This window comes from Pseudophryne corroboree, unplaced genomic scaffold, assembly GCF_028390025.1.
Source record: "Pseudophryne corroboree isolate aPseCor3 unplaced genomic scaffold, aPseCor3.hap2 scaffold_1428, whole genome shotgun sequence".
In the NCBI taxonomy this organism is placed as follows: Eukaryota; Metazoa; Chordata; class Amphibia; order Anura; family Myobatrachidae; genus Pseudophryne; species Pseudophryne corroboree.
Genome location: NW_026968055.1, coordinates 124,317 through 134,946, shown reverse-complemented (window position 1 = coordinate 134,946; position 10,630 = coordinate 124,317). Strand labels below are relative to the sequence as shown.

At 43.8% G+C, this 10,630-nt stretch overlaps 1 protein-coding gene across 1 annotated transcript; it reads left to right on the top strand.

Moving 5' to 3' along the window:
* Positions 1 to 4,708: 4,708 nt before the first annotated feature.
* Positions 4,709 to 9,298, top strand: LOC134996708 (zinc finger protein OZF-like). Its single transcript, XM_063951215.1, has one exon. It carries the CDS (start codon positions 4,747 to 4,749, stop codon positions 6,007 to 6,009), a length of 1,263 nt encoding a protein of 420 aa, XP_063807285.1. The 5' UTR covers positions 4,709 to 4,746; the 3' UTR covers positions 6,010 to 9,298.
* Positions 9,299 to 10,630: the final 1,332 nt, after the last annotated feature.

Below are 10,630 nucleotides of genomic sequence, written 5' to 3'. Positions count from 1 at the left end.
CAGGACTGGGTCCTGGTGACCACGGATGCCAGCCTTCGAGGCTGGGGGGCAGTCACACAGGGAAGAAACTTCCAGGGACTATTGTCAAACCAGGAGATCTCCCTACACATAAATGTTCTGGAGCTGAGGGCCATTTACAATGCCCTAAGTCAAGCAAGACCACTGCTTCAAAACCAGCCGGTACTGATTCAGTCAGACAACATCACGGCGGTCACCCATGTAAACCGACAGGGCGGCACAAGAAGCAGGATGGCGATGGCAGAAGCCACAAAGATTCTCCGATGGGCGGAAATCACGTGTTAGCACTGTCAGCAGTGTTCATTCCGGGAGTGGACAACTGGGAAGCAGACTTCCTCAGCAGGCACGACCTCCACCCGGGAGAGTGGGGACTTCATCCAGAAGTTTTCCAAATGATTGTAAACCGTTGGGAAAGGCCACAGGTAGACATGATGGCGTCCCGCCTAAACAAAAAGCTAAAAAGATATTGCGCCAGGTCAAGGGACCCTCAGGCGATAGCTGTGGACGCTCTAGTGACACCGTGAGTGTACCAGTCGGTTTATGTGTTCCCTCCTCTACCTCTCATACCCAGGGTACTGAGAATAATAAGAAGACGAGGAGTAAGGACTATACTTGTGGTTCCGGATTGGCCAAGAAGAGCTTGGTATCCGAAACTTCAAGAAATGATCTCAGAGGACCCATGGCCTCTGCCGCTCAGACAGGACCTGCTGCAGCAGGGGCCCTGTCTGTTCCAAGACTTACCGCGTCTGCGTTTGACGGCATGGCGGTTGAACACCGGATCCTAAAAGAAAAGGGCATTACGGAGGAAGTCATTCCTACGCTGATTAAAGCCAGGAAAGATGTCACTGCAAAACATTATCACCGCATATGGTGGAAATATGTTGCTTGGTGTGAGGCTAGGAAGGCCCCAACAGAGGAATTTCAGCTGGGTCGATTTCTGCACTTTCTACAGTCAGGAGTGATTATGGGCCTAAAATTGGGTTTCATTAAGGTCCAGATCTCGGCTCTGTCGATTTTCTTTCAGAAAGAACTGGCTTCACTGCCTGAAGTTCAGATATTTGTTAAAGGAGTGCTGCGTATTCAGTCCTCTTTTGTGCCTCCAGTGGCACCTTGGGATCTCAACGTGGTGTTGGGTTTCCTAAAATCACATTGGTTTGAGCCACTAAAAACCGTGGATTTGAAATATCTCACGTGGAAAGTGATCATGCTGTTGGCCTTGGCTTCGGCCAGGCGTGTGTCAGAATTGGCGGCTTTGTCATGTAGAAGCCCTTATCTGATTTTCCATATGGATAGGGCGGAATTGAGGACTCGTCCTCAGTTTCTCCCTAAGGTGGTATCTGCTTTTCATTTGAACCAACCTATTGTGGTGCCTGCGGCTACTAGGGACTTGGAGGATTCCAAGTTACTGGACGTAGTCAGGGCCTTGAAAATCTATGTTTCCAGGACGGCTGGAGTCAGGAAAACTGACTCGCTGTTTATTCTGTATGCACCCAACAAGCTGGGTACTCCTGCTTCAAAGCAGACTATTGCTCGCTGGATCTGTAGCACAATTCAGCTTGCGCATTCTGCGGCTGGACTGCCGCATCCTAAATCTGTAAAAGCCCATTCCACGAGGAAGGTGGGCTCTTCTTGGGCGGCTGCCCGAGGGGTCTCGGCTTTACAACTTTGCCGAGCTGCTACTTGGTCAGGGTCTAACACTTTTGCAAAATTCTACAAATTTGATACCCTGGCTAAGGAGGACCTTGAGTTCTCTCATTCGGTGCTGTAGTGTCATCCGCACTCTCCCGCCCGTTTGGGAGCTTTGGTATAATCATGGTCCTTACGAAGTCCCAGCATCCACTTAGGACGTCAGAGAAAATAAGATTTTACTCACCGGTAAATCTATTTCTCGTAGTCCGTAGTGGATGCTGGGCGCCCATCCCAAGTGCGGATTGTCTGCAATACTTGTATATAGTTATTGTTAACTAAAGGGTTATTGTTGAGCCATCTGTTACGAGGCTCCGTTAATATTTCATACTGTTAACTGGGTATAATATAACGAGTTATACGGTGTGATTGGTGTGGCTGGTATGAGTCTTACCCGGGATTCAAAATCCTTCCTTATTGTGTCAGCTCTTCAGGGCACAGTATCCTAACTGAGGTCTGGAGGAGGGTCATAGTGGAAGGAGCCAGTGCACACCAGGTAGTCCTAAAGCTTTCTTTAGATGTGCCCAGTCTCCTGCGGAGCCGCTATACCCCATGGTCCTTACGGAGTCCCAGCATCCACTACGGACTACGAGAAATAGATTTACCGGTAAGTAAAATCTTATTTTTATTACTTTATTCAGCTCTTTATACACTTAACTTTGTGTTTAATATTTCAACGATTTATCTTACATACTTTACTGTACTTAATAAAGGTTATATATTTATTAGTGCGCAAACAGGACAGCACTTTCTCTTCTTTGGTGTTTTTTTATAGCAATGTCCATGTCACCTCTAGTAATCCCACATGAGCATCCATGTCACCTCCTAGTAATCCCACATGAGCGTCCATGTCACCTCTAGTAATCTCACATGAGCGCCCGTGTCACCTCTAATAATCCCACATGAGCGCCCGTGTCACCTCTAGTAATCCCACATGAGCGCCCGTATCACCTCTAATAATCCCACATGAGCGCCCGTGTCACCTCCTAGTAATCCCACATGAGCGCCCACGTCACCTCTAGCAATCCCACATGAGCGCCCACGTCACCTCTAGTAATCCCACATGAGCGCCCATGTCACCTCTAGTAATCCCAAATGAGCATCCATGTCACCTCTAATAATCCCCCATGAGCGTCCATGTCACCTCCTAGTAATCCTTCAAGAGCATCCATGTCACCTGTAGTAATCCCACATGAGCGCCCGTGTCACCTCTAATAATCCCACATGAGCGCCCGTGTCACCTCTAGTAATCCCACATGAGCGCCCACGTCACCTCCTAGTAATCCCACATGAGCGCCCACGTCACCTCTAGCAATCCCACATGAGCACCCACGTCACCTCTAGTAATCCCACATGAGCGCCCATGTCACCTCTAGTAATCCCAAATGAGCGTCCATGTCACCTCTAATAATCCCCCATGAGCGTCCATGTCACCTCCTAGTAATCCCCCAAGAGCATCCATGTCACCTCTAGTAATCCCACATGAGCGCCCGTGTCACCTCTAGTAATCCCACATGAGCGTCCATGTCACCTCTAGTAATCCCACATGAGCGTCTGTGTCACCTCTAGTACTCCCACATGAGCGTCTGTGTCACCTCTAGTAATCCCACATGAGCGCCCGTGTCACCTAGTAATCCCACATGAGCGTCCATGTCACCTCCTAGTAATCCCACATGAGCGTCCATGTCACCTCTAATAATCCCACATGAGTGCCCATGTCACCTAGTAATCCCACATGAGCGCCAATGTCTCCTCTAGTAATCCCAAATGAGCGTCCATGTCACCTCTAATAATCCCACATGAGCGCCCGTGTCACCTCTAGTAATCTCACATAAACATCCATGTCACCTCCTAGTAATCCCACATGAGCGTCCATGTCACCTCTAGTAATCCCACATGAGCGCCCATGTCACCTCTAGTAATCCCAAATGAGCATCCATGTCACCTCCTAGTAATCCCCCAAGAGCATCCATGTCACCTCTAGTAATCCCACATGAGCGCCCGTGTCACCTCTAGTAATCCCACATGAGCGTCCATGTCACCTCCTAGTAATCCCACATGAGCATCCGTGTCACCTCTAGTACTCCCACATGAGCGTCAGTGTTACCTCTAGTAATCCCACATGAGTGCCCATGTCACCTCTAGTAATCCCACATGAGCGTCCATGTCACCTCCTAGTAATCCCCCATGAGCGTCCATGTCACCTCTATTAATCCCACATGAGTGTCTGTGTCACCTCTAGTAATCCCACATGAGCGTCCATGTCACCTAGTAATCCCACATGAGCGTCCATGTCACCTAGTAATCCCACATGAGCGTCCATGTCACCTCTAATAATCCCCATGAGCGTCCATGTCACCTCTAGTAATCCCACATGAGTCCCCGTGTCACCTCTAGTAATCCCACATGAGCGCCCATGTCACCTAGTAATCCCACATGAGCGTCCATGTCACCTCTAATAATCCCCATGAGCGTCCATGTCACCTCTAGTAATCCCACATGAGTCCCTGTGTCACCTCTAATAATCCCACATGAGCGCCAATGTCTCCTCTAGTAATCCCAAATGATCGTCCATCTCACCTCTAATAATCCCCCATGAGTGTCCATGTCACATCCTAGCAATCCCACATGAGCGTCCATGTCACCTCTAATAATCCCACATGAGCGTCCATGTCACCTCTAGTTATCCCACATGAGCGCCCACGTCACCTCTAGTAATCCCACATGAGCGCCCACGTCACCTCTAGTAATCCCACATGAGCGTCTGTGTCACCTCTAGTAATCCCACTTGAGCGTCCATGTCACCTCTAGTAATCCCACTTGAGCCTTCCGTGTTGATCAAGATCCAGTCTAAGCATCCTAGCTTTTTTGTTTTTTTAATAAACATAAAAGCACTGATTACAGGTAAAAAAAAAATGGCAGTTATAGAATTATATATTGTATCCTGTTACATCCTGGGTCTTGTCTGCTCATTTTATATATTAATGTATTTTATTTCCAGCAGATGGACCCACAAGCAGGAATATCTCAGAAGTACATCTAATGTTATCCCTGGATTGTGAAATAACAGATAATGACAGTAGACAGGATTCTCCAGGAGATAATCCCATTACCCCAATTATACATCAAGCTCTATCAGCTGATCCCCCTGATCCTGGGAAATGTTCTCCTGATCACTCTATTACAGCTCTGAGATTAGATACAGAGTTTCCCTGTTCTATAGATGCCAAATGTTTTACACATAATACAAACCGTATTACTCATCAGCCAGCTAAGGCAGGTGAGAGGCCATTTCCATGTTCTGAGTGTGGGAAATGTTTTACATATAAATCAGATCTTGTTAGACATCAGAGAAGTCACACTGGTGAGAAGCCATTTCCATGTTCTGAGTGTGGGAAATTTTTTACAAATAAATCAAATCTTGTTACACATCAGAGAAGTCACACTGGTGAGAAGCCATTTCCATGTTCTGAGTGTGGGAAATTTTTTACAAATAAATCAAATCTTGTTACACATCAGAGAAGTCACACAGGTGAGAAGCCGTATTCCTGTTCTGAGTGTGGGAAATTTTTTGCACAGAAATCGGATCTTTTTATACATCAGAGAAGTCACACAGGTGAGAAGCCGTATTCCTGTTCTGAGTGTGGGAAATGTTTTGCATCGAAATCATATCTTGTTACACATCAGAGAAGTCACACAGGTGAGAAGCCGTATTCCTGTTCTGAGTGTATGAAATGTTTTCCACAGAAATCAGATGTTGTTACACATCAGAGAAGTCACACTGGTGAGGAGCCATTTCCATGTTCTGAGTGTGGGAAATTTTTTACAAAAAAATCAAATCTTGTTACACATCAGAGAAGTCACACAGGTGAGAAGCCGTATTCCTGTTCTGAGTGTGGGAAATGTTTTGCATCGAAATCAAATCTTGTTACACATCAGAGAAGTCACACAGGTGAGAAGCCGTATTCCTGTTCTGAGTGTTGGAAATGTTTTAGACAGAAATCAGATCTTGTTACACATCAGAGAAGTCACACAGGTGAGAAGCCATTTTCCTGTTCTGAGTGTGGGAAATGTTTCACACAGAAATCAGCCCTTGTTAAACATCAGAGAAGTCACACAGGTGAGAAGCCGTATTCCTGTTCTGAGTGTGGGAAATGTTTTTCATCTAAATCAGCTCTTGTTACACATCAGAGAAGTCACACAGGTGAGAAGCCATTTTCATGCTGTGAGAGAAATAAATACGCTCTTGTTGAACATATTAGACATTACCCAAGCACGGAACCATTTAAATCTTCTGGAGTATAATTATCACTGTCATGCAATGTTCCTCAAGGGTCAATCCTATCTCCTATGCTTCATGCAATATACAGTCTGGTCCATATATATTGGGACATCGACACAATTCTCATATTTTGGGCTCTATACACCACCACAATGGATTTGAAATTAGACAAACAAGATGTGCTTTAACTGCAGACTTTCCGCTTTAATTTGAGGGTATATACATCAAAATCAGGTGAATGGTGTAGGAATTGAAATGGTTTTTATATGTGCCTCCCACTTTTTAAGGGACCAAAAGTAATGGTACAAACTAAACAATCCTAAATCAAATATTGTAAATCAGATCAGTGCGCTCGTCCAGTTCAACAAAAAGTACTTTACTACTTAATGTGGTCGCAGCCCGGATCAGTGTTTCGTGAATTGAGCTTTGACATATTTTCCAAGGGCGATCTGATTACCATCTCCTAGATGAAGACCTGGATACAATATCCATACTGATATGCAAATATTTATCTGGTACGCATATAAATTTTGTGTGATAACTGAATTTAATCCCACATACGGAAATATACTACGCTATATAGCGATTATTTGTGTCTCCTAGCAGCATTTAGATCCCAGTAGTAACCTGGACTAAAGAATGGGGGACTGATACGCCATGTGTCAAGCCGTAATCCGTACGCTATAATATTCTTGCGTGTGACAAAACTAGTGATGAGCGGATTCGGTTTTACTCGGTTTTACTCTGTTCTCAAAACGGCATCTTATTGGCTTACAGATGTCATGTGTTTTGTATAGCCAATAAGATTCTGTTTTGAGATCCGAGTAAAACCGAATCCGCTCATCACTAGACAAAACTGATTGAAAAATACTACACCATAGTCGCTCTCTTGTTTCTTCCTTTGATTCCAAAATCCTAAATCAAACTTTTACTTTTTAATATTTTGTTGCAAATCCTTTTGTCAGTTACAGCCTGAAGTCTGGAAGGCATAGACATCACCAGACGCTGGGTTTCATCCCTGGTGCTGCTCTGCCAGGCCTCTACTGCAACTGTCTTCAGTTCCTGCTTGTTCTTGGGGCATTTTCCCTTCAGTTTTGTCTTCATGAAGTGAAATGTATGCTCAATCGGATTCAGGTCAGGTGATTGACTTGGCCATTGCATAACATTCCACTTATTTGCCTTAAAAAACGCTTTGGTTGCTTTTGCAGTATGCTTCGGGTCATTGTCCATCTGCACTGTGAAGCGCCTTCCAATGAGTTCTGAAGCATTTGCCTGAATATGAGCAGATAATATTGCCCGAAACACTTAAGAATTCATCCTGCTGCTTTTGTCAGCAGTCACATTATCAATAAATACAAGGGAACCAGTTCCATTGGCATCCATACATGCCCACGCCATGACACTACCACCACCATGCTTTACTGATGAGCTGGTAGGTTTTGGATCATGAGCAGTTCCTTTCCTTCTCCATACTCTTTTCTTCCCATCACTCTGGTACAAGTTGATATTTGTCTCATCTGTCCATAGGATGTTGTTCCAGGACTGTAAAGGCTTTTTTAGATGTTGTTTGCAAACTCTAATCTGGTCTTCCTGTTTTATTGCTCACCAATGGTTTACATCTTGTGGTGAACCCTCTATATTCACTCTTGTGAAGTCTTCTCTTGATTGTTGACTTTGACACATATACACCTATCTCCTGGAGAGTGTTCTTGATCTGGGCAACTGTTGTGATGGGGTTCGTGCTATTTAGTACACTAGTAGTGTACTAAATAGCACGAACAGCTTGTAACGTAGAGTAGCAAGTTTAATCTTTCTATGGATAATGGAGAGAAATAAAAGCTCCTCCCTAAGTTCCTGGATGCCAAATCACTGTCCTTAGTATCTCTGTACAGTTTTTTCTATTAGAGTACTAATTAGCAGGAACAGCTTATAATGTACAACACATATTCTCACAACACAGATTCTCTAATGCCGACGATCTACAGTACTGTGTTGCTCGAACAGTTAGTTGCGTCAGAATACACTAATTTATATCTACTGTTATGTCTATACGTGCTCATTACCGCTGTGTATTTTAGATAGTGAATGAGTCACTCCTGCAGATTTATCCCGATTTGTGTGAAACCTGTGTGCACCCTTCTGTTGAATGTTTTACAATGGATTACACAGAAAAAATAATAAAGTGAATGTCACTGGAACACAAAAAAAATTGACACTTTGGGAATCGAACCCGGTACTCAGCGTGGCAGACCGGAGCCTTCATCGCTAGCCCACAGCACTGCATGGAAGATTCTCAAGTTCATGTGTAAAAGTACTGCAAAGAGCGATTCCTCCCCATTGGTGTTTGTTTATGCCGTTAGGGGAGTCGGACGCTCATTTTGTGCACTGTACATACTGTAAAGTCAATGAGCTACATTATTCCTTTCACACATTAGTTGTGTCTGCATACACAAGTGTTTTAACACGTTCATTTGCGTCTGTATAAACTATACACACGGATTTGGCATCCAGAAACTTAGGGAGGAGCTTTTATCTCTCCCCATTATACTTAATACTACGGGATTTGGACACTCGCATATCCCTAACATCAATAGACCATACTGTATCTGTAACACGTTCATTTGCATCTGTATATGCTGTACTATTTGCACCTGTACTGTATATACTGTTATATACTTTATGACATACTGTAGCATAATGTAGCGTAATGAGATGCACCAGTAAAGTAGTTCTTACGCTGTAGTTCAGTATTGTATTTTAATGGAGACCACGTGCTTGGGCATTGGTGATTTAAAAAAGCGACATCTAGTGGATGATCTTCGGTATTACACTCGAAGGTAACGCCAAACGCTCTGTGTGTCTTCCTACGACTAGGCGCGCCTCCTTGTGCCCAGGTACGCTGCGTATGCCTGATCGCGACTAACGCCTCAGCCAGCCAAGATAACGGAGGACCCGTCTGTATATTTAGTTCCTAAATAATACATCCCAAATGCTTAGGTATTTTTTCTGCTGTTTATTTTGTATCTTGTGCTTTGTGTAAATGTGAATGTCTAATACCAGTTTGCACAATCTGTATTGCTGCACGACAATATGGCGGCCATTGGAACGTGTTTTCACTTCTAGTTTGCCTAACTTGTTGCAGACACTCATCTTGATAAGGAGTGCTGAGTGTTTTCAGATACAAGATCCTGTCCATATATACCCTGTACATTGTGCATTAGAGTCACCCGGGTTACATCTGCGGTGGTTTGTTGTATGTTACATCTATATGGTGCGGATACTCCCCTGTATGATTTCATAATAAAAGCTTTTGTTTGCATCTAATTATTGCATTATAGCTTTTATTTTTATTCTATTTTATATTCCCATCTGAGTAATTACGCCATAATGTCTAATCTCGGAGTGGACAACAGAAGATGTAAAGAAACCTTTGTAAGTGTTCCATCATTGTGTTTCGTGCAAGCATACAGGTAAGTGATGGCACGGTGGTCACTGACCGTCACCTTCAGGTTGTATAATGGAAGTGGACTATCTGGGCTTATTCTAGTCTACTGCAGAAATAAAAAACTCAGCCTTTATCCTGCTTAAAAAAATGACAAAGCCCATAAATCAAGCTTGGTCGGACAAGACAGTGTCCACATTAATGGTGGCACATCATATAGGCTGAGGACCCATGCTTCTGCTATATATGGCATAACCCTCTTTGTCGAAAAAAACCTTGACGTCACCATTCACAATGTCCACCATTGCCCTTTCAGAAGGGACACAACTTTGCTTGTTCCACCTACTCCACAGAGCCCAGGACCATCTCCATGACCATGTCATGTTTATCTGGGAGGTTCATGGCCTGAGATGACCACAGAACCACCAGGTAGTTGCCAAGAAGAGAGAGGGGGAGCGCTGTCAATAGCAGCTGGTAAGAGGGGTGGTAAATCCCCTGGTGGATAAATATACAGCAAAAGAAAAGAATTACCAGCGCTGGCTGATCATGTATGATTAATAGGTACTATACATCCGAAAGGCTTAGTGAATTAAAAACCACAGTTATTCCACATGTAAAAACACACAAAAAAATAAAATAAAAATAAAATAAATAACATTGAGAAATAAATGATTAAAAATTAGAATATGCCACAATATGCCTGAGTTGATGATTTAGATGTCCACATGAACTGCTAGTGATGGACATTTCCAGTGACATTGGTCCTCTCTGAGTGTCATTAGCCGTTGATGTGGACATCTAAATCATCAACTCAGGCATATTGTGGCATATTCTAACTTTTAATTTATTTCTCAATTTTTTATTTTTTTTTAATGTGTTTTTACATGTGGAATAAATGTGTTTTTTAATTCACTAATCCTTTCGGATGTATAGTACCTATTAATCAGACATAATCAGCCAGTGCTGGTAATTCTTTTCTTTTGCAGTGGCCAAGAAGAACCCAGACTCCCCAGGAACTGGAGAGTCCAAAGATCCACCCCGCATGAGGTAAAGAAGGGACAACCACAGGGTCTGGCTCACCTATTTCCTTCCTAAAAGCTGCTCTTTACACACTTTGATACCTGTGGGATCCCACTCCAATTTCTCTTGAGAGTCCTTACCCTCACTAATCCCTTCTGAACCTACTAGTTCCTTCCTCTTCC

Coding starts and splice junctions, on each gene's coding strand:
- LOC134996708 (XM_063951215.1), top strand. CDS start 4,747: ATGTTATCCCTGGATTGTGAAATAACAGATAATGACAGTAGACAGGAT.